Here is a 21,983-nt window from a genome sequence, read left to right on the forward strand (position 1 = left end):
CTAAGGTCAAGTACTAAGCAGAAGCCCAGCCAATTTAATGCAGTTAAAGGCCTAGGGAGTACGGCCACATCGAGCTCCAAGCTAGTGCACCAAGTGTAACGTGATTCGCCACACAAGGACTTCGAGGATACGCCCTCTACGCTATTCAGATGTACTGTAGATACCAGCTATAGCGCTGGCGTTAGTGTCGCGGACGTGGGCGGGAAGTCGTGTTGGATGATGTATCGGGTGCTTACTACTAATATAATCGTGGTGCTTAGACGATCGTGACGGACGTGGGACGCAGTTCAACCTCAGAATAGCTCAGTTCAGCGCACATATGGAAGATCCAATGCAACACAGTTACCTGGCTTGGTTGCGCTGCGCTGGGCTGTTGGCTACTTTGGTCCGGACCCGAAACCGCATTCCCACGTCTGCGCCCAGATATGACACTCTAGGGAAGGCTCAGTTCGCAGAGACTGCAGACGACAGACAGACACCATGCATGTCGGTTTCGGAAAAACACGGAGCCTGCGTTGGGTAAAATGCGAGACAAGCATGATGGGATTCTGCTATGGAGAACTGTCGAAACTTGGGCCTCATTTCGATGTGAAGGGCGCGCTGTGTAACGCCAAAATCTGCCGGTCGAATGAGATGGCACGATGGCCATGTATTCATGTGTGGCTTTTTGCATGTCTGCCTGAGCGGCTGAGCCTACCGACAGGCACCCAGCACGGAGTGAGGGGTCGACAGGAAGCCTCACTCTCACTTCTCGCGTGTTTCCCAGAGGCAGTCTTCTCCTGTCCATTTGCCACTCTTGGCTATCCAGGACTGATCGACCGGGGACTTCGTGTACCAGTTTGTCTTTACAACTAACTAAGCATGTCAGCAGATCCGCTCTCGGTGGCTGGGAGTGCTGTCGGGATTGCGTCCCTCGGCATCCATGTCTGCCAGAGCCTCGTTTCATACCTCCGATCGATCCAAGGGCGCCAGCAGGAAATTGCCATGCATCTAAAAGAAGCCCAGAGTCTGGTATTGGTCTTCTCCTCGTTGACAAATGTGTTGCCCCGTCTCGACCAGCAACAATGCAGCGACGCTGCTATCATCCGACAGTGCCTTTTTGACTGCGAGGACCAGCTGGTGAATTTACAGCAGCTAATTCGCAGCTTGACGGAGCTCCAAAACCGGCGCAACATAAAGGGAAAAATAAAAGAGACCGGCCGTGCTGTTCTCTACCCGTTCCGTAAAGGGGAATTGACGTTGATCCATCAGAGTCTGGAGAGCCTCCGAGACACCTTGAATCTGGCTGTCAGCGTTGCCTCCCTGTAAGGACCCTTGTGCAGTCTTTCCGAGTCCTCTTCGATCTTTCTTCCATGCGCTAAACTGAGCACTCCTTGTTGATGGAAACGGACAGGAAATCCGACGTCTCCCATGGCGAGGGCATTGAGACTGTTCGAACTGCCGTTAACGACCTCGGTGTAGAGTCGCACCGTAAGCTCGGGGATCTGAGCTCCCAGGTCCAACAGAACTCCAACTTGCTGTCATCGCTGGATAGCACGGTTTCGGGTACCCTCGACGACATCAAGAGAATTGTTGCTCGGACCGAGTGGGTTGTGCGAGAGGCCGAGCATAGCATCAGCGGGAAGGTTACCGTGATGCAAACCGCCATGGATCGTGTGGAGTCTACAAACCTCGCGTTCATCGAGCTTCTAGCAAAAGCGGGTGCTAGCTCAGAGCAAGTGTCGGGCATAGTCAGTTGCAGTGCCCAGAACCGCAGGCGTAGTGTTCCTTGGGTCCCGTGCTAACCCCCGAATTTTGTTTTACTTACCTTAATTAGTTTATTCGGATGTCTCAATCTCCAGATTCCGAGAGAGGACACCCTCAAACAGGCTCGCTCTTTCGCTCAACGACCCCCTCACCCGCCTATCCTACCTCGGCCAGAACGGGTACCGTGGTTGGGCTCCACTATGCGACTGCCCATTGAACAGGGGTCAAAAGTCATACCGGTACGCACTACTGGGCATGGAGATCGACTTGGATCGACAGCCGGTGCCGCGTCACCGCCGGGGTTGCAAGTTCCGTGGGATCGTCCCCATCGAGGAAAAGACTCTCCGCGTGTCCTTCCCGCTAAAATTCGGCCGGTTCCTGTGGCAGTTCAACCGTGCCTGCGCTGAGTATACTGTTGGCGCCGGCCGTCTAGGGATGTCACTCCGATTCATCAACGTTGTGCCATTGGATCATAGCCCTGTCTACGGCACAATACGTCAGATCATTTGGGATCTGGTACCAGGCGACGTTGAAGAACGCGTGCGAAACACCCTCTTAATATCAGAGGACAAAGTCTTTGACGGGCTGAAGATGGTTGAGAAGGCGGTGATCTCCTTGTACCAAGAGCGAAAGGCATCGCCGTGCGACATAGATGAATCCGGGTCCAGCCATACAGCAGTAAGACGGACCGCTGCATACATCTTCTCTAACAAACATTCGTTTCGCACAGACGCTAACATGTTGTTTGTCCCAACAGCTTCTACTCAGTCTGTTCATGTTCATTCTTTCCCCCGCTCCAGCTAGCCGCACCCGACGCATTACGGAACTTCTCTTGCGAATTCTCAACAATTTAGCCGTGTTTAGAGATCCCACAAGGGATGATAGTAATTTCCCGAGGTGTGTTTTCCTGTTGGCTCATTTTGGATATACGATGGCGACTCTTTTCAGTGCAAGGGGCTAATTAATAGTACTTTGCCGCAGATTACGGGAAGCTGACTTAACTGTTAAACTGCTCTATTGTGCCATTTATAATTATGGACGGGAGGAGAAAGAAATGCTCTTCTCATACATTGGGTCCAATTTCGAGATTACTCCGAGTCCGAGCTTCATATTTATTGGAGTGAAGGGCTCTACGCTCCCAATTCTACCCTACTTTCGAGTGTGATGACTGGTAAGCAATCCGGGCTCCTGAATGACGACGATGCGCCCATCACTAACCGTTATAGAACTGACCCCGATGGCACGTGCGATAGTGTCGCGGTGTGTACAAGATCTGGATCGTGAGATAGCGCGCGATCCGGGAGCCGTCACAGAAGGAATCCTGGGTTCTACGACTCTGCAACTCTGCGTGACCTGGCCAGAGGGATTGCAACGACTCTTACAAACAAAGGCCAGAGTCCTCATTGACGTTAGCGAACTTGCCCATTATCGGTACAGAACACCTGTTCAGTTGGCTTTGGCATTAGGATGCGCCGAGTCGGTGGATCTTCTCATGAAGGCAGACTGTGCGCTGGATTTCGACGTCGGGCTCGAGGACGCCTTGCTATACACATCTGCTGAGTGTATAGCCGTCGTCGCTTCAAACCTGGCAGAAAGAAGATGGAGTTTGCTAAAGCGGTGTCAAGACGAGCTTGGAATCCACCTTGACTGGGACTCGAGAAAGGTGCCGGATGAGAAAGCAGGCGTTCTCTGTGCTGCCTTAGACCGTTACGACGTTCACATTCCTCGGCATTTATCTGTGCCGCCCAATTACGGCACTGTATATCACTTCTCCGGACTACGTTTCAAGCACTGGAAACTATTTTGGGACAACGGATTCCGAGAGTACCAGAGCTATAACCCTATGGGGTTGACCCCGATCATGACCTGGCACTACGACACGCTCTCGGGGATTGACTACTCGATGGATTCCCTTGAAGAGGACAAGTCTGAAATTTGGCAACTGTCACAGGACCAGAAACTCCTAGACCAGACGCAGCAAGATCCATTAAGACTTGGCCTCAACACATCCTCTACAGGCTGGCACTACATGGCTGCCACATTGGGATCTACTTGTCTCAACTTCAAGTTTAACGACGGCTCGCTTGACCAACTCATGGACTACTCCAAAACCCCCTTTCTCCATCAGATGATCCACCATCTATCAAAGAGCCTGATTCGAGACCAGTGCGTGTGTTGGTGCAACCCTGACGGCCACGGTTGTTCGGCGCTCAAGTCTCTTTGGAAGGCCTATGCCGTTTCGACACGATCATTCCGCCTTTCTCAGCTCCTGCCCCGAGATGAAATGTTCTGGAGACACTGTTTATTTCATCATCACCGCAAATCTGAAGACCCGTGTCAGACCCCCGAAGACCCGGCCGCTACCATGTCGCTAGAACTTGTGCGCTTGCTTACCTTTGAGATGCTCGACATGAAACATACATGTTGCTACCGAGAGAACGTAGGGAACCTGCGACACGGACAAGATTTAAGCCCGGCACAAACGAGAGCACTGGGTTCAGAGGGCAGCGTCATTGCAGAGTGTGAACCGCAGCGCGCAGAGGAGATTCGGTCCGATAGCTCGGAACAGAAGAACGCCCGCCAGCTCGATAAGCTGATGCAGGAGTTTAAGCCGCAAATTCTGGGCTTAGACTTCTCGGACCCAAAAGCCCTGGAAAGCTTCACCTGGGGCCCCTGGCGGCGACGAATATCTAACCTCTTCGCGGTCGACTCCCGAATCCTAGCGGAAATGAAACAGTTGGTGGACCATGTCACCGTGTGTAAGTCTATGAATCAGGACTGTTTTGGAGGTCCTCACTGACGCTTTCCTCAGACAAACTCCCCGCTCGAGCCCAAAACCTGCTTGGGCCGAAGTTCTCCTTGTTGAAGCCAGACCGGGAATCTGCATCGCTGGGAGTCAATCAAAGCGTGGCGAGCTTAGACGATGAAGTTGATGTACCATTGCTTTGCAGTTCCTGCGCCAAGAGGAAGAATGCTCGTGACTTGGATGAATCGGAGGACTCGGAGGACTCGGAGGACTCGGAGGACTCCTTAAGGGAGCTGTTGATGTCTTAGCCTAAAGTGGCGCAAACCAACTAGAGAGGAACAAAAGAAGTTGTAAGTCGTTTATGGGAATTCATGATCTTGCGATTCTGGGCGTAATTACAATTACATATATCGTCAGAACTCAGACGAACCGCCGCCGCTCCAGATGCTATACCAAACCAAGCATCTATCTCTACACCTTCCAGCGCCGGGAAAGACCTATGAAGCCTCTATCCACGCGTATCCACAACACCGAAACAACCAAGCGGGCCTACGCAAATACCCCAACCAAAGGCGCACGTACAAATGAATCACATCCAACTCCCCGACCGCCTCTCCTCCACAACCGGCGCATCCCCGCCAATAAACCAGTCCGGATCAGCCCTCCTAAACCCACTTGACCGCCTCTCCACGCTCCTCACCCGACTCCTAGATATTGCGCCTGTCAGGCTAGCGGGAAAGAAGTTTTGAAACCAATTTACAAGATGGCGACTATGTCTTTGGACGCCATGCGATTGGAGAGCAGCTGGTGAGCAGGTTATGTGTATTTAGACGAGTACAGGCATTTAGGCAACGCCCAGGACCCCCGGCGATTTCTCTAGAGCTTCGTAACTAAGTGTATTAATGCAGTATTGGATACCTCTGTAAGCGATAACGAGTTTGACCTCTGCTATGTTCTCGCTTAGAGCCAACATAATTGAGACACGGTTTGCATTGTCGCTACTCGCACCGCTCGGTGCTCCCCAGTATTCTTCGGTGGTTAGATCAGCGACTCAAACACTCAGAACCTCAGATGCCTTACCAGGTATAAGGTATCCATGTAATTCTCATTCAGCATCTGTTAGACAGTTCTGTCACTCGCACAAGACGGTTAAAGGGTTCCCGTTGTTACTATTATGTCTTTCTCGACCCATGCTGTTGATTCTAATTTTTTTTTTTTTTTTCTCACACCCAAGCACCCCATCAACAACAACAGCCTCAAAAGTGGGAATTGGGGCGTTACTGTATTACCTCGGCAGCCCACGATGAGGAGACAGTCATCATGATTCATTATAATTCATTATGAATTGAAAGACAGCGGAATATATCCGGCATTGCTCGGCTGGCTGTATCGCGAAGTATTGTCGAACATGCTTTGACCAAGACTGTATTAATAATCATCAGTGTGTTTCACCATCACAAAGAGCGGAATCGATCCGACCGAGATGCTCCCTGCTCGGATTTGATGCAGTCACAATCCTTCTCGCCGTACGCGGGCCGCTTTACCGTCAATACGGCCTCGGCACCACGGAAATAAAAGTCTGGTTGCGGGGAACGGCGAAGCGATGGCAACAACGTAGACAACACGATACCAAACAAAGGCAACTAGTACAAACTGAATCGCGTTTACCCGCTCAACACACCAACAACATTTAAGAGCCGTTCACTCTCGGTAAATGGAGAATCATTTTCTCTGACTTCGTGCTCGGAACGCTGGATCCACCAGCAATGCACCTCAGCCCATCATGAGGTCCTTCTCCCAAAACTTCTTCGTGTGGGTCGTGGTGGCAGGACAACTTGGTGCTGCCCAGAACTGCCCGATTCTCGGCCCGGCATATCCGGCTGTGACAAATATTGCTGCGCCCGCGCTGACGGCAGCAAAGGCGAGGTTTGACAAGGCTCTGGAATCCGTCAACCGCAACTCGACTTCGTTCGCGGTCCAGGTCTACTCTTCCTACGATGACGACCTCATCTACAGCACTTACCATACAGCCACGGACCAAATCGGAGCGGCTGTCGTACGCCATGACACTCTCTGGCGCGTGTTCAGCATATCCAAGGTCATCACCGTCTACACTTTCCTCGCCAAACTTGGAGACAAGTACTGGAATGAGCCCATCACTAACTACGTTCCTGAACTGGCAAATGCCCCTGTGCGCGATCCCATCCGTGACGTGAACTGGTCAGAGGTCACATTGGGGTCCCTGGCCGGCCAGTCTAGCGGTATCACGAGGGATTGTAAGACCCGGAAACGCTACGTGGAGCCCAGGCTTTGTTGCTGACCTCTACGGGCGTGCTAAGACTCTCTCGGAGATGCCTCTACTCTCCAGTCGCAGATCCCGGGGCTGCGGGAGCTGGAGGACTCTGAGATCGTCAAGTGTGGTTCTTTCGGCCTCCGCCCTTGCAATAGAACCGGCAAGTTCACGAGTTATCTGAACACCTTTCACGTCCAACTCCACTGACAGGGTGCTAGAGGCCATGCGACTGATTATGAATACCTACCCCTGGGCTCCGAGCTATAGGACGCCAAACTACTCCAACTTGGCCTTCCAGCTTCTCGCGTACGCAGCTGAGAATATCACCGGCGAATCGTTCAACGATCTTATCGTTAGCCAGTTGATCAAGCCTCTCAACCTTACGCGGACCTCTGTGTCAATACCTCACAATGAAAGTAACGTCGTCAACTACCCAGAACCGGCTTGGAACCTTGATTTGGGGGAAGCGTCACCGTAAGCACGTCCGGACACCAATCCATTCCCATTAGCGCAGCGCTAAACCGTGTTTTTCAGAGGCGGTGGCTATTCCCAATCCGCGAGCGATGTCACAGCAGTCGGCAGATCCATCCTCCGATCGACCTTGCTGGATCCGATCGTCACCCGCAGATGGCTGGCGCCGGCAATTCACACCGGGGCCCTCCGTCACTCGATGGGTCGGCCCTGGGAAATCCTCCGCCACGCCGTCCCCGCCACGCTAACCTCCAACGTCACCCGCAACGTTGACGTCTACACGAAGCAGGGCGGAGGCGGCACCTACACCAGTCTCCTCGGGCTCTCGCCAGACCACGGCATAGGCATCTCGATCCTCACGGCGGGCAACGACTCGCAGGCCGCCTTCGACACCATCAAGCAAGCCTTCCTCGACATCTGGCTCGCCGCGGCCGAGCAGGCCGCCCGCGACCAGGCCCAGGCCAACTACGAGGGAACCTATGCGCACGCGGACAACTCGTCTGTCGTCGTGACGCTCTACCCGGGGGAGCCCGCCTTGTTCGTCGACCGCGTCGTCAGCAACGGGACCGACGTGCTTGCCCTGATCATCAGCAACACCGGCGCGCTCAGCGGCAAGAGCGGCAAGCCCGGGCTGTGGCTGTATCCCATGGGCATCGTCGACGGGGGCAAGCGGATAGCGTTCCGCGGCTGGCCGGGCCTGCAAGGCGAGAAGCCTGCCGAGACGTGCGGATCGTGGGCGGAGAGCGACCGGCTGCGGTGGGGAAACTATCCCGGGGATTTGTACGTCTTTGAACTGGATGAGGATGGGAACGCAACGGGGTTGGAGGCTCCGGCGCTGGGGAAGACGCTTTCCAGGGTCCGAGCGTTGTGATGTTGTGAATTTGAGCGCAGGGGGCGGTTGATGATATTGTGCTGCAAGCTGCCAGTGCCTACTAAGGTACTTAGGCTACCAGGGGCCGTTAATGAAAGGCGGCGAGAAAGTTGTCATGGGAAGCAAGGTGGCTACGGCATCGCTGTAGTACTTGACTTATTTGTCTAAATACTCTTAGTGTCTGCTCCGACCGGAACTGTCAAAAACTTGTTTAGACCCTAAGTTCCGGACCTTGGCTATAGTACTTCTTTTTATGCAACCTCTTGCATCGTGCACTGAGCGTGATACAATATCCCAAACTTGTACTCGTCTTCTTCACACACGGAATAGCTATCTATCCAAACGCAATGATTCTCTACTTTATGAGTCCAAGATATCGATATCTGCTGTACAAGGCCCCCCCGACTTAGGCAAGGCTGGTTTCTTAACCGAGCCCTTGCACGCCAACTCCTTTTCCTACAAGGTCACGTTCCTATTCTTTTCCTTGATCACAAGGCCTTCTTGCCACAGTACATGTCAGGGTTTCGTTCCTATTCAGCGCCTTAACCTCCATTCCTATGCGGCCCGTTTCCCACCTTTGCCGGACGTCCTTGTATTGCCCCGAAGATCATTTCCACTCCAACCGGCACGAATATAGTAATAGCTATAACCTGGCCGAACCCCCATTCATTCCCTTCATAATCTTTCCCCGTCGCCGTAGCAAGCTCCTTCTGTAGTGTTCGTAGTTTCCAGAAGCCCCAGAGTAGTGGGGCCGCCAGGCATACAGGGGTGGCCAGCAATACGTATTTCAACGGCGACTGCTGGCATGCGTGTGAAGCCTTGTTGCAAAACGCGGTCATCGGTTTTAGGACAGGGGAATCCCCGCCGTAGCGGTCGTAGTTCAGACGACGAAGAACCGGCGGTACCAGGGTGCAGATGCTAAAGAGAATGATGAACAGCGAGGCCACCATCTGGAACGCGCCGAGGATTGTGTAGTCCTTTTCCGTCAGGTACTCTAACGTACCGAAGCACGCCCTTCCGAGAGCATCCCACTCGTCCTCGTCAACATATGTGACACCCCCATCTCCCGCACTCTCTCCAATTTGGGTCGGTGCCCAAGTGCGGACCGACTCGGAGAAGAATGGGTAGACCGAGGCCAGGACGGCTATGTAGAACAGGCAAAGCCTGTATACACGTTTGTCCTGAATGTCGATGACGGAGGGGATTGAGGAATACGAGAGGATTGTAACGGGATAAAGAAGAGGTAGAAGACAGATGGTACAAGCAATGGTGGAAACACGCGCCTCATAGAATCCAAAGGCTGTAGTCTTGAATTCGTAGTCCTTAGCGAATAGGATGACAGTGGTGGCAATCTCGATAGCGAGCGCGAAGTAGACGGCCGACTCGAAGAACGAGGCGAGCCCGGAAGTGAGCACAGTCTGGAAAGCGCCGTTCAGATTCGATAGGATGCTTAAATGTTGCGAAGCGAGGAGCAAAAGGGATAAGAAGGGTCCTATAACGGTTGCGACCATGTATCCTATTGCGACCTAACGGGCATTTAACAGGATTGTTTGAATGTAGAGAATCGCAATCAGAACAAAAAGACTCACGCCGATGCCAGAGATATCGGGAAGCCCGTAGCCCCATAACGCGCCACAGATGGGCACTTGGCATTGTCGAAGGAGAGTCTCGTTGAATGACGTCCTGTTGCGCAAGAGCGTCATGTAGTCCCCAAAATCTCTGAAGGCATCTAAGCCTATGCAATTGGCCGTGGAGTCGGCCGCCATCATCAGCCTGCAAAGGAGGGCGTATGATCTTAGCGTTTGGTGTCCTGGTTGCGGTCTTTTCACTGGAGACAACCTCAGGCGAGGACATAAGAACGGTGTGGGCAGGTCAATCCGACAAGAGAAAAAGGGGGGTGGGGGGGGGGGAGGCTGTCATCTGTGATTTCTGCGGAACTGGGCGACGGAGCTGAACATTGCGGCGGGGATCCCGCCCAATGAAAAACAGATAAACCACACCACTACCGGCGCCACCAGTCTTGTACGTGCTGAGGAGGCATCTGGCCGAGGTTTCCGATGGACAGATCACGGTGTGCCATGTTTTTGAACTACAGTCTGTGGCACTCTTCAGGCAAGTTAAGCCCGTTCCTCCTCTCACTCCTGCAACGGCATCCCTTCCGCCACGATAAACCCACCAATCGCCAGGTGATACAAGCCAGAGTTGAGATTATATTCGTCAACAGCCATGATGAGATCTTTGGCTCTTACCCTATGCATAATCGCTTCGTTAATTCAGACAGTGGATTGCAACCTGAATGATGCGACACGGATCCAAAGCGCGATGCCCCCTTTTGCTGCAACCACGCATCCTCCTTCCATGCGTGGAATTGACTGGAGGAGACAAGAGCAAGACGAGACATGTGGCTTCGAATGTAAGCTATTCTCGCAACCTCGGAAAGGCACAATTTAATTGACCTCAAGTTTCGTACGTAGTAGCAACTGCACTAGCAGAGCCCGTAGCCTGTCGCGAGGGAGCAACTTGTGTGACATCGTGGGTAACGAACGAAGGGGTATCCTTGATACAAACGGCGCTGTACATCGGATGCTGCAAACGCGGCCAAGTATGCGACGCAATCTTCACGGCTTGCGCCGACTCGTCGGAGACACTACGACAAACGACGGCGAATTCAAATGTCTTGACATGGTAAGTGGGATGTGTAGATGTATACTGTATTATCACGACATTGCGGTGGCTAACGACGTTTTCAAGTTCCGAGTCCGGGGCCTCGCTTTGCAGGACGTATAGCTGGGTTGAGAACGGCGCACTCGGGTTCGGATGTAGCTCGACAGGTGGGTCGGTTGTGCTCGTCACCGGCGCGCAGCCAACGACATCAACATCACTATCCTTGGCGCTGTCGACAAGTACAGCTGTACCTACACGTTCATCAGGTGATCTACCTACAGATCCATCCGGTGATTTACCGACAGGTTCATCGGGCGATGATATAGATGACGGTGCTGGATATAGAGCGGGCATGAGCCTCGGGGCGAAGATTGGCGTTGGTGTCGGCTGCGGGACAGTTGTCCTCGTCGCGAGTGGAATAGCGACATTCTTTTGGAGCACAGCGAGAAAAGGTGTCGTGTCTCGGCAGGGCATCAGTTTAATGGGGGATGCGGCTAGGGAGGACAAGGTTCCGGCAGTTCGGGAAGCGTTGACGAGCTTGTAGACGTGTCGAAGTCCGTATCGAGCACCATAGTGTCCATGATGTCACTGGAGTTTTGAATTTGCAAGTGCTGGCCTATAAGGTCAAGGTGCTACCTGAGTAGGAGCTACAATCAGCGGCCTATAGTGTCGAGACACCCGAGGACGGCGGTACTGCCCAATGAGATGTGGCGGTTACAATGGCCAAGTTCTTTACTTATACTACGGCTCAGCGTGTCAGGACGGAGTCCCTCCATACGCCAAAGTGTTCAGAGCAACAAAACATGCCTGGTGTAGAAGTGAGAGATACCCGGTACGCTTGGGGGGAAGAAGGGGGGAGTTTTTCCGAAGGGCGGCGGCAGTCAGGTAAGTCTGCTCTGGGAACCGTGGATCATCACTAGGCTCAACGGCGGGAAGCCGTGCACCGCCGAGCTGCTGGCAGCTTACCACCTCCCGATAACCGGCCAGATTGTTTCAAGAGCTGAGAAATTTCCGGTGGGAGTGCGTCGCCTGCCGGCTCGGTGAACTGGACCTGGAACCGGGTGCCGAAATCAACTGGCACATGAGTGGGATCGAGTTGGGTAGCCCGTTGAACCATCTTCGCGATTTTGTCGGAAGGTACACTGTTGATGAAAGGCAAGACGTTGAAGTCCATACCTTTCTTTGCGCGTTCTGTATGGCTCGTCATGCCCGTGAATCAAGACACGTCCGCATTTGAAGAATTGTACTCGAAGCAATTAGCTATTCACAAGAAATGCGACGGGAGGGTTCTCCCGGGGAAGTTACAGGACCAGATATGACTTGGCCGGCGTTTTCCTTCTTTCTTTTCCAAGCTCTGACAACTCAGTCGGTAACGGCTTTGCAAAGAGCCCATTGTAGCCGCAGATCCGGACTCTATGTGCTGGTAACACTTGTTGTTTGAATAGCCCTCAGAAAAGCATCATAGGCCAGCTTCTTATTTATAATTGTTGTCCTACAGCAGCGCAGCGCCTCCCTCAGAGAAGGTCTGCGGAACCCAAGAGTGTCTGTCTGAGGCGCCCTACGCCAGTGAAAGCATCGGTTAGCGTCGAGAGTGTGATTCCGACGCACCGCTCCACAGCCAAGCATGAAGCAGCGAATCCTGGAGCATGGCGAAGGCCCTGGTCATCAGAATCTGCATGGGTTCGCGGATAATTTATGGATTCAGCGCCCTGAAGATCGCGGGCGCTGCCAAGAGTCTGGGGCCAAGATACACTGCTCCGCTGGGGAACGGGACTTCCGGTCGATCCCCCCACAAACCGTCAAGACAAGCCGCTCAGCAATCAAGAGCTTCAACACTAAGCACACAGGCTGAACAAGATGGTGCGTTGCAAGTAGGGACAGCCTAAGTAGTAATAGTTACACGACGATAACGCCGAGCCCTCGCTAGCTGGCTGACGAAATCTAGGTGCTGTTACAGTCGGTGTCTAGAAAAACTAGACCATCTCGAAGTGGAGAATAAAAATCTAGGCACCCAGCCAAAAACCAGACCCTCAGGGGGTACACGGCGCAGCAGACGAAACAATTTCTGAATAGTCCTGGAGGTTGTCATTTACAAACGATGTAAAATCTAGACAATACAGCGTTGGAAAGACAAAGACGTAATGACAGGAGGAGAGAGAAAATGAGAGAAAAAGAAAACCTCAAAAAGTCTCACACATTTAGTACTAGGGCTAGTCCACCTTCAAGTTCTTCTACACATGATCTGGTAATCCACCCCGCTCGTATGATGCTTAGAGGGCCTTAGTAACTCCGTGTCGACAATCCCAACAATCATTGTTGGTAAGCAAAGAGGTACAAAGACATCAGTCCATTTTATAGCAGCTCTAAGCACCAAAATTGATGGGCTCTAATCATTATCATCATCATAATCAGACTTCGGCGACCCCGAGATGACCGTACGCCTCAATGATCTCCTCATACTGCGCCCATTGCAAGATGTACCTCCTCCACTTGATTATTCTATATTGAGCCAAACTCCAGCGTCGCCGAATCAGCGCGGCTCGTATTGTCCCGGCTCGCCGCGAACCTCGAAGCCAGGGACATCAACGCCGAGAAGCACAAGATGCTCGACGCAGCAGCCGTCTTGGCCGAGGACGAGAGCTGGCTCTCCAGAATCTTCCACAGCCCGAATCCCAGGCCCAAGAGCGCCAGCACGGCCGCCAGGATCCCACCATACATGATGACCGCCGAGGAGCGGTCGCGCCGCTGCCGGCGGCGCAGGACCAGCGGGAATATCGCCGCGCCCGAATACCCGGCTAGGAAGGCTATCGCGATGCCCAACTTGACCCCCCGCGCGATTGTGCTCTCGATGACCTGCCAGAGCGACATGATGATCACGGCGTTCAGCCCTAGCCACAGGCCGATGACGAGCAGGTTGGGCGCCGCCCGCCAGGTCACCCGCGCGATGGTCAGCCACCGGATGGCCATCTTGCTGAGGCGGTTGAAACTCGTGTCGGCCAGCAGGTGGGCGGAACGGACGAGCAGCCGCAGGACTTGGTGCCGGTAGAAGATGAGATAGGTCAGCAGCGAGACGGAGAGCGACACCACCGCCAAATGCCAGAGGGTGAGCCGGTCCTTGAATTCCTGCACGAGTTTTTTTTTTGTCGCGGTCAGATGGCCGATGTGGTAGAGTGGCTGCGCAGAGGGGAGAAGACATACGTTGATGTTTGCGCCGAATACGCCCGTGATGAGGGTGGGCGGCACGAAGAAAAAGGCCAGCCGTGTCAGCTGCGTGACGGTCTCAGCCTGCCGGATTGCCCTTCCGCTCTCGACAATGGTCATGGTCCACGCGAAGGCTTGGAACGTACTATCTACCCTGCTGCTGGTCGAGCGGACGTGGTATTGTAGGTTACTCAGCTTGTAGGACAACGCTTGGCCGTCACTGCCGGCAGCGGCATCCCACGCTCGTTGTGCACAAGAGAGGTACTCTACCGAGCTTCGGGTGTGGGAGAGCAGGTTCCTCCAACGGCCGAATCGGTCCCGCCAGGTATTGACCGTCTTGCAAAGAAAGTCATCACTCGCCATGGAGAAATCGATCGAGTCCAAGCTCTCGTTGATCTCGGCGAGCACGGCGAGCTCGTCTTCCAGAATGATGTCCAAGAGGATTTTGCTTATTGCCCTTGGCATATCGCTCCCTAGCTCGCTCCCGGCAACCTTCTGGAGGCTTTCGACAAATCTGTCGCGGCACGCCTGCTTGTTCAGGAAGACTTTTTCGTGTGTGGTGGTGACTTCACCGTCCAAGTCAGACCAAAAAGCGTACCTCTTTTCCGTCTTCCGATGGAAGCGTGGGGGATCGAAGAGTAAGAAGCCTAAGTAAGGTAGACATGCTTATGTGTCAGCATGGGCTACCATTGGCGACACCTCGGAAAACATAAATCGAGCACATTCCATACCGATATTGACGCCATCCGTGCGCTTGAAATGCATAGAAACGCACTCAGTCACGGCGTGCGATATCTCGTCCTGTCCCGAGTCCAAGCTGGAGATGGGGTGGTAGGGCCGGGCCGGCAATGGTGGAATCCGCTCGTAGCGGACATGGTTCAGACGCAGCTCCGAGGGATCCCGGACCGTGTCTGTATCGTAAGGTTTGTTGATGTTGATTCTCTGCTCAATATCCCACTGCTTTCTGAACTGTTTGACCGGAGCGGACCATTTGGCGAAAAGGGTCGTCTCGGAACTGTGCAGTGGGGCCTGCCATGCACCCATTGTATTTTTGATGTGCATATGGAGAAAGTTGGGTGGTACTTCACTCCGGAACTGCTCAACTAATACGTCCAGGGATTCCAACAAGTAGAGTTTCGCTGTGTAGGCGGGAGCATCACCTTCAGAAGAATCGCCTGCGAGTCTCCAGGAATAGTCCGGCAGTTGAACCATTTCTATGATGGAGGGATGAGGAAGGGTGGAGGACGACTCGGCCAAATCCATTTTCTGTCCTTCGACCGTGTATTGGGAGCCGCCAGCTGGAGAGGATCGAGTGCAAAGACTGCGTCGCTGACGCCAACGAGTCAACTGGATGTCTGCCATACCATCAGGAGGGGGGGCCAAGGTTATCATCCGCACGAAGGGGTTGATCCACCGTTACAGCACGGCATGGCCGACGCCCGGCAGTGGTGCCTGCTCCACATAAAGCTTCTCGAAACACCCACTCTTGGCAAGGATTACGACACTAATGACTTTCAAGTTGCTTCGTGCCAACTGCGGATACGAACTCAAGGCCATTCGCTGCTTCACGGGTACAGTCCCCCATCACAACCGTCGGCAGCGAGTTTCCGGTGGTCAGAGGACGGGTAATCCGGACTTGACTACTGGATGGGGTAATCTACCGTAGTAGCGTAGTCAGAAGAAGAGAGAAATCAGAAGCCTGAGGTAGTGCCGAAGTTTACATTCTGGCTCCAGGGTGCTTGGGTCTGCGCCACCCCGCTCAGACCGCCGACTCAGCTTGTCCTGCACATCAAGATCGGTTTTGATTGGCGGCCATGATCCGAATCGTGCGGCTCTGGAAAGTGAGAAGTGAAAAAAGGTGAGCTCAGAAACTTGGTACCAGATCTTAAACCCCCCACGTACAAATGACTTGCTTTTGCCTGGCTTGTCAGATGCCACGCCGCTGACCCTACGTGTCCAGTGTCCCGAGGTCCTCCACTCCATTTTCTGGAGCCACTATTGCCGTGTGATTGGTCATCTGGGCTCTGATTCTGCGAATACTGGTTCCGAAGGGGGCCGAGTCCGGATGTGGAATTGAGGCGCACGCCACACCGCTCCTCCTGCATAGAGCCCGGTCGCAAAACAAGAAGGCATTCTTCTCAGCGCGAGGCTGTGGTATAACTCGAGGTCAAAGAGTCAACGGATCCCACAGATGTTAACCGTTTATTGGTCCATGGCCGGTAAGTACCGAAATTGAGCGGGTCTTGACCCCTAGCTATCCGCATCCTCCCCGGGCACCTAGTACTCATGGTGGCCGTACCCATCTGTCCGCGCAGGCGGACTGGGCTCGGATGGTCTGCCGAGTTAGCACCCCTTCGTTCCTGCATGTCGAAAGCATGTTCCAGGCCATGGCGTGATGGCGAATCCCAGCCAGGACTGGTGGGCCGCGAACCAAAATGGTCTCTCTCAGGCCAGAACATGACGTTCTATTAAATCGTCGGGAGCTCTACGTGTAAACCGCAATTTAGCTCGTAACACTGCGATTCGGTGGATGCCCACATGTCGAAATGGACGCTCCGCGTGACCCTGCTCTGGGGTCGCTGATGGTTATCGTCACCGGCGTGATGCACGCCATCTCCATTCCTCTCGTTGGCGGCCGCATATACGACCGTGTGGTGCCCAGCTGGCGTCTCTCCTGGGACGGCTACTTCCTCATCGCCGCCGTTGTACGTATTACATGCCGCATGTTGTGTAGCCCCCTTTTTACTGCTTGACCCATCGGTCCATCGGATAAACGGTCGCTGATTGGCTCTCTGCCATGCTCAAGGTCTTCGACTTCATCCAGTGGGTTTTTCTCCTCCTGAGCATTGGCTACGGCTACGGCCACGACCACCGCTACGTTCCCGCCTCGCAATTCCTCCCCCTGGCCAAGTTCCTCTTCCTGAGCCAGCCCTTCTCCGTCTGGGCCCTCTCCTGCGCTAAGATCAGCGTCGCCTGCTGCCTGTTGCGCATCCAGCGCGGCAGCACCCGGCCCCCCTCCTGGCGCATGTTCCTCTACTGCCTCATCGGCGTGCAAGCCATCATCTGCGCCGTCATCACCTACTTCCAGTTCACCGGATGCCGGCCCCTCCGCGCCAACTGGGGCGAGCGCGTCCCCGGTGCCGAGTGCGTCGACGTTGGCACGGCGAGGACCTCCATCTTTGTGAGTCTTTCCATGGTGGCCTTCACTGACCTGACGTTTGCGCTGCTGCCGCTGCCGCTGCTGAGATATAAGCCACCCGTCCATGAGAAAGTCGCTATCTACTCGATTGTTTTCGTCGGTTTCCTGGCCATGTGTGCTACCATTGCGAGGACGACGTTTGTGGATAACTTTGTTTACGGGAGTAAGTACTACCTTACGCTATGCTCTGACGAGGCTCTGTTGTTACGTCCCGTTCCCTGTCTTGTCTTCGCTGGCTTATATGAATGAATGTATGCGGAATAATTAGAAGAGATCCTTGTCAGCGGGGTCGGGTTGACGATCTGCACGAATCTCGAGACGCAGCTGGCGTAAGTTGATCAGACAGTCTTTTTATATGAGGCAAAACTTATGAATACTGAGATTGATTTGTCCGCATCCCAGCATTATGGCCGCTAGCGTGGCTTGCCTGAAGCGTCCGCTCGAGAAGCTACTCCGGAAACTTGGCGTGATAGACAGCAAGTTGCGCCATGACGAAGAGGAGGAGTTGAGACAAGTTACAAGGGCCGGAGGAGTCGAAAGTGCCGGAGCGGATACTCTGAATGACGGGCCATAACTACCTCATCCTTCAAAATTAGTGGTAAATAGACATAGACGCAATAAGCATTCGAATCCCACGTTACGTCGAAACTTACTGTTCTGATCACCTAATTTGGCTGGTGCGTGCCTCCATTTCCAGCAGCCTTGGCAGTGAGTACTTCTAGTCACTGTATAGTAATTGAGGCAAGGTATAGTACTTACATACCAAGCACTGTACTACACAATACGGTAGCGTTCGTGCTGACGTGCGATCAAGCGGTTGAGCTGGTCAAACTGTTGATTGCACACCTTAACACAGGATGTTCTCTTCCCATAATCGGCAAGAATAACGGGAAGGCCGACCTTGTAGTGTAACGTAACCCAGTCATAGTCGTCGTACCAGACGTTGAAGACGAAGATTGTTACCTGAGACTATCATACTCCCGTCCCTCAGAGCTTGCTAGCACTGGTGGGTTGCACAACATAACGCGCTTCGTTCATGATCTGGTATGCAAGACCACCCGCATTTGACTCGCAGAAATGACCGCATTGGCGGCCTGGAAGCTGCTAGCCGGAACACAGGAGCAATAACAACCAATCGATTAGTGGCCAATATAGAGAAGCGCTTAATTAGATCCCAGTGAGAACATTGGTTAATCATCATCAGTATCACATTGATCCTAGTAGCAAGACGGAGAAAATCCATGTACTAGCTTTGAGTCAATGTTTAGGTAGTGGAGAATGTAACTTAGTAAAATAGTTACTATTAACATATTGCAGTATGTTGGATACTCTTCAGCTATACCGAATGTATTACCTGCCTTGCCTTGTTGATACACCTTCAGCGATAGCAATTCTAACTAGTATCTTTCTCTACCCTCTTACTATATTTCACAAACGAGATCAGTATTGTACAACTTTAGTAGAAAGAAATAATTAGCGAAGATAGAACTGATATTATTTAGGATGAACGCTATGAGTTCCCGTCGGCCAAACCCAGTCCTTCCTGGTAAAATAGTATAGAAGTTCGACTCGTGTGGCAGGGGAGAAAGTGCAGGTATGGATGGAAAGAAGTAGGGCACCATGAACCGAGATAAGGAGAGAGGATTCCTTCCAGTTCCGCGGTCGACTTGTGAAGTCACGGCAACGATGGGTGGAGATGCGAGATGGGTAAATAATGCAAACATGCGAGCGGATGGCCGTCAGATTCAATTTACGTGTCATGTCTTCTCCGTCCAAAATCTTGGCCGTTTTTGTTCCTCGCGCTCTGTATCGTACTTCTCCCTAGGCGAAGAAGGTTCTGACGGCACCGGATGCCTCGCGAAAGTCATCGGACCAGACGCATCGTCATGTTCCGCAATGCCCAGCTTCCCGCCTGCGAGTAGCTGAAGGCATTCGAGAACTTTTAAGGGCCTTCCGCTCACTACAGGCACGCAATCACCACTTACATATCCTGGCATCTATTCAAAGGGCCCTTAGTTCTCTCGTCAAGTCACCACATCTTAGGTCTGTCAGTGGGCATTGCCTAATCGACTGTGACTGGACTACGGCTAGGCGTCGTTCCCCGGGGGTGTGGGGCATGAACTGTCTTGCGTAGCCGCCTGGGCTGGATGCACTGTACGGGTAATTATAATGAAATTTGGTAGAGCGCAGCTCTGCTCCAACAGGGAAGTGTGCCCTCCGAGTCGACGGCGAACTTGATGGGGCTGGCGCGCTGCCATAAGCTGACGCCGCCTACGCGGCTTAGCCATCGGGCAGCAACGAACACACATAATGCCTGCAGATTCATGTTACCCCGCATCCCTCTAGAATCTACACCATTGGTCCAGCCAAATCCTTCTCCTCTGGTCACGTCTTGGCTCAGCCGTCAGCCCTGGGTACCGTCAGGGAAAGAACTGCAATCAGAATGGGCGACACCACTGCAGTTCACCTCGTCTTCCCACCCGAAGAGGGGTTCAGCTGGTCTGTTGTTGGCAGCCAGTGGAGTCTTTGCCCCGAATGCCTGGATCTCCTTTCGACACGTGTCGAAGACTATGGGAACGGCCATGGCGAGTATTGGTCATGGCTATCAGAACTTCAGGCGTCGGCCGAAGCTGGGTGTTCGTTCTGTGAAGCCGTCTGCCGAGCGTTTACAACCATCTGCAACAGCAAGTCGTCCGAAGACGCCACTGGACCAAGCCTCCGTATTCGGCTCAAAACTCCGTGTGCTGTGGAGGTCGGCGACCCAGATAGCAGCGACTGGGCATGGATCACCATGAGCAGAGGTGCGTCTCGCTCAAACAAGGAACACTCTGACACTAGTGCCCGATACTGAGCGTTGTCGCAGACGAGGCCAACACTTCAATGCTCAACCCGGAGTTAACCCTATCACGCGAATGGATCAGCTTCATTCGAAGACAGTTACGCAACTGCCTCTCCAACCAATTCCACGACTGCGGTCCAAAACCAGATCCCAAGACGCCTCCACAATGGCCCAGGAGAATCCTCAAAATCACCAACTCCATTACCCTGGTAGATTTTGACAGCCAGACCATGGCAGGGGAATACGCGGCGGTGAGCTACAGCTGGGGTGAAAGATCAGTACTGGAACGACGGCCTCCACTCAGGGCGCTTGCTTCCACACTGCAAGAGCTGCGGTCCGGCATTCCCGCCTCTAGGTTGCCCCTTACGTTGCAGCAGGCGACCCGGGTGTGTGAGCATCTGGGCATAGGTTATATATGGATTGATTCTCTCTGCATCATCCAAGACTCGCCAGGTGGGCGGGATTGGGAGACGGAGGCAACCAAGATGGAGACGGTCTACGCCATGTCCAAGGTCACCATCATCGCGGGCTCTTCGACTTCGTGTCACAGCGGCTTCTTTGATGTCGAGAAACCCATCACGGTCTTGGGTGCGACCGTGCGATCGCCGATCCAGCTACATGCGCGGCCCATGAATGAATCGGGCTTCCACGCAATCGATGATAGGGCAGATCCCCTGGACCAACGTGGATGGACGTACCAAGAAGAGATCCTTTCCACTCGATACATCAAGTTCACCAAGAACGATATACAGTGGAAGTGCAATGCCGGGACGACATGTTTGTGCGGCCAGAGCCTTGGCATGGACGATATGATCAACTGGGATGGTAGCGTGCAAGACTCGGTTATTGAGACCTGGGAGACGATCGTGGGGAACTTCTCACAGAGGATCTTCACTGTGGACGCGGACAAACTTCTGGCCCTCTCGGGAGTGGCGCGGAAGATGGCACCCTACTTTGGATTCCCCGGTAAAAAACCATCGTATTTCGCCGGGATATGGTTAGGCTCAGAGCAAGGGAGCGCGGCGTATCCGTACGATATAGCGCAGCTAGTGTGGAGCCGCTTCGAGACTGGCCGACTCTGCGAGAACTATGTGGCACCAAGCATATCATGGGCCTCTATCAATGGCAACAGTCCCGTGTTGTTCGGGGTCTCCCCTTCCGAGTTTGCCCTCTCCCGCATTACCGGCTCGAGTAGGCAGCTGATGATTGAAGGCTTAGACTTTGGTCGGGTGTCTGCGGGGTCCCTGACGCTGCGTGGTCCGCTCATTCCATGCTGGATCTACGGACAAAACTCCGATAAGCCCCAGGTCAAGCTGGAACGGGAGATACGTCCGAAGATGAAGATCCATCGAGTCTCCTTCGACTGCCCAGTCGCTCAGTATCCGCTACCGGACGGCAGCAGGACGATCCAGCGAGCGAGAGAATCCAAACCATTCGACAAAACGGCGGCCAAGATACTTTTGATGGTGCTTGGCGGCAGGGACCCGGCGACTTTGATTGGGGTTAGGGGTATTGTGCTCGGGCGACAGCCTGATACCGCAGGGTACCAGAGACTCGGATTCATCGATCTCGGTTCCGATACGTGGCATCGATGGACCCCGGAAGATTTCAAGGCCTATGAGACAGAAGTTACTCTATACTAATATGGTTTAGCATCGCGGCGCGAGTACTAGAGAGGAAGCGGACGTGTATCAAATGGCGGGAGGGCACAGTGACGACAGCGAGGATGGAATAATTATTGCTACCGTAGACGGCACTTGCTGCCGATTCATAGGTAGTTGTCCAGTTCAATTAGTAGTCAACCACAAGTACGGCAGCTTCAATGACAGCGTTATCCGGTTTCTTCCCCGCCGTTCCGTGCCGTCTGCCGGACTCGGCCGAGCACGGTTGGAGTTCCCGGTGATCTTGACTTGGTTCATGTAAGTGTAGTGGGGAGTGATGACTGGTAGTGGG

The 21,983-nt window shown here is 53.5% G+C and overlaps 6 protein-coding genes across 6 annotated transcripts; 4 read left to right on the forward strand and 2 right to left on the reverse strand.

Annotated features, from left to right (window-relative positions):
* Nucleotides 1–861: 861 nt before the first annotated feature.
* MFIFM68171_10227 (uncharacterized protein) lies at nucleotides 862–4,800 on the forward strand (the record flags this gene model as incomplete). The annotated part of the gene is made up of 6 exons (XM_071065646.1): nucleotides 862–1,304; nucleotides 1,394–1,761; nucleotides 1,817–2,424; nucleotides 2,504–2,630; nucleotides 2,973–4,505; nucleotides 4,559–4,800. The coding sequence occupies 6 exons, from the start codon at nucleotides 862–864 to the stop codon at nucleotides 4,798–4,800; spliced, it is 3,321 nt and encodes a 1,106-aa protein (XP_070921747.1).
* A 1,475-nt stretch (nucleotides 4,801–6,275) lies between these two features.
* Nucleotides 6,276–8,127, forward strand: MFIFM68171_10228 (Beta-lactamase-like protein sdnR; the record flags this gene model as incomplete). The annotated part of the gene is made up of 4 exons (XM_071065647.1): nucleotides 6,276–6,768; nucleotides 6,832–6,945; nucleotides 7,004–7,259; nucleotides 7,320–8,127. The coding sequence occupies 4 exons, from the start codon at nucleotides 6,276–6,278 to the stop codon at nucleotides 8,125–8,127; spliced, it is 1,671 nt and encodes a 556-aa protein (XP_070921748.1).
* A 542-nt stretch (nucleotides 8,128–8,669) lies between these two features.
* Nucleotides 8,670–9,893, reverse strand: MFIFM68171_10229 (uncharacterized protein; the record flags this gene model as incomplete). The annotated part of the gene is made up of 2 exons (XM_071065648.1): nucleotides 8,670–9,653; nucleotides 9,717–9,893. 2 exons carry the CDS (start codon nucleotides 9,891–9,893, stop codon nucleotides 8,670–8,672), a joined length of 1,161 nt encoding a protein of 386 aa, XP_070921749.1.
* Nucleotides 9,894–13,290: 3,397 nt separating this feature from the next.
* Nucleotides 13,291–15,036, reverse strand: MFIFM68171_10230 (uncharacterized protein; the record flags this gene model as incomplete). Its single annotated transcript, XM_071065649.1, has 3 exons — nucleotides 13,291–13,914; nucleotides 13,990–14,639; nucleotides 14,724–15,036. 3 exons carry the CDS (start codon nucleotides 15,034–15,036, stop codon nucleotides 13,291–13,293), a joined length of 1,587 nt encoding a protein of 528 aa, XP_070921750.1.
* Nucleotides 15,037–16,538: 1,502 nt separating this feature from the next.
* MFIFM68171_10231 (uncharacterized protein) lies at nucleotides 16,539–17,765 on the forward strand (the record flags this gene model as incomplete). Its single annotated transcript, XM_071065650.1, has 4 exons — nucleotides 16,539–16,697; nucleotides 16,799–17,354; nucleotides 17,460–17,520; nucleotides 17,594–17,765. 4 exons carry the CDS (start codon nucleotides 16,539–16,541, stop codon nucleotides 17,763–17,765), a joined length of 948 nt encoding a protein of 315 aa, XP_070921751.1.
* Nucleotides 17,766–19,634: 1,869 nt separating this feature from the next.
* Nucleotides 19,635–21,673, forward strand: MFIFM68171_10232 (uncharacterized protein; the record flags this gene model as incomplete). The annotated part of the gene is made up of 2 exons (XM_071065651.1): nucleotides 19,635–19,992; nucleotides 20,055–21,673. The coding sequence occupies 2 exons, from the start codon at nucleotides 19,635–19,637 to the stop codon at nucleotides 21,671–21,673; spliced, it is 1,977 nt and encodes a 658-aa protein (XP_070921752.1).
* Nucleotides 21,674–21,983: the final 310 nt, after the last annotated feature.

Source organism: Madurella fahalii (assembly GCF_045866475.1).
Source record: "Madurella fahalii IFM 68171 DNA, scaffold_6, whole genome shotgun sequence".
In the NCBI taxonomy this organism is placed as follows: Eukaryota; Fungi; Ascomycota; class Sordariomycetes; order Sordariales; genus Madurella; species Madurella fahalii.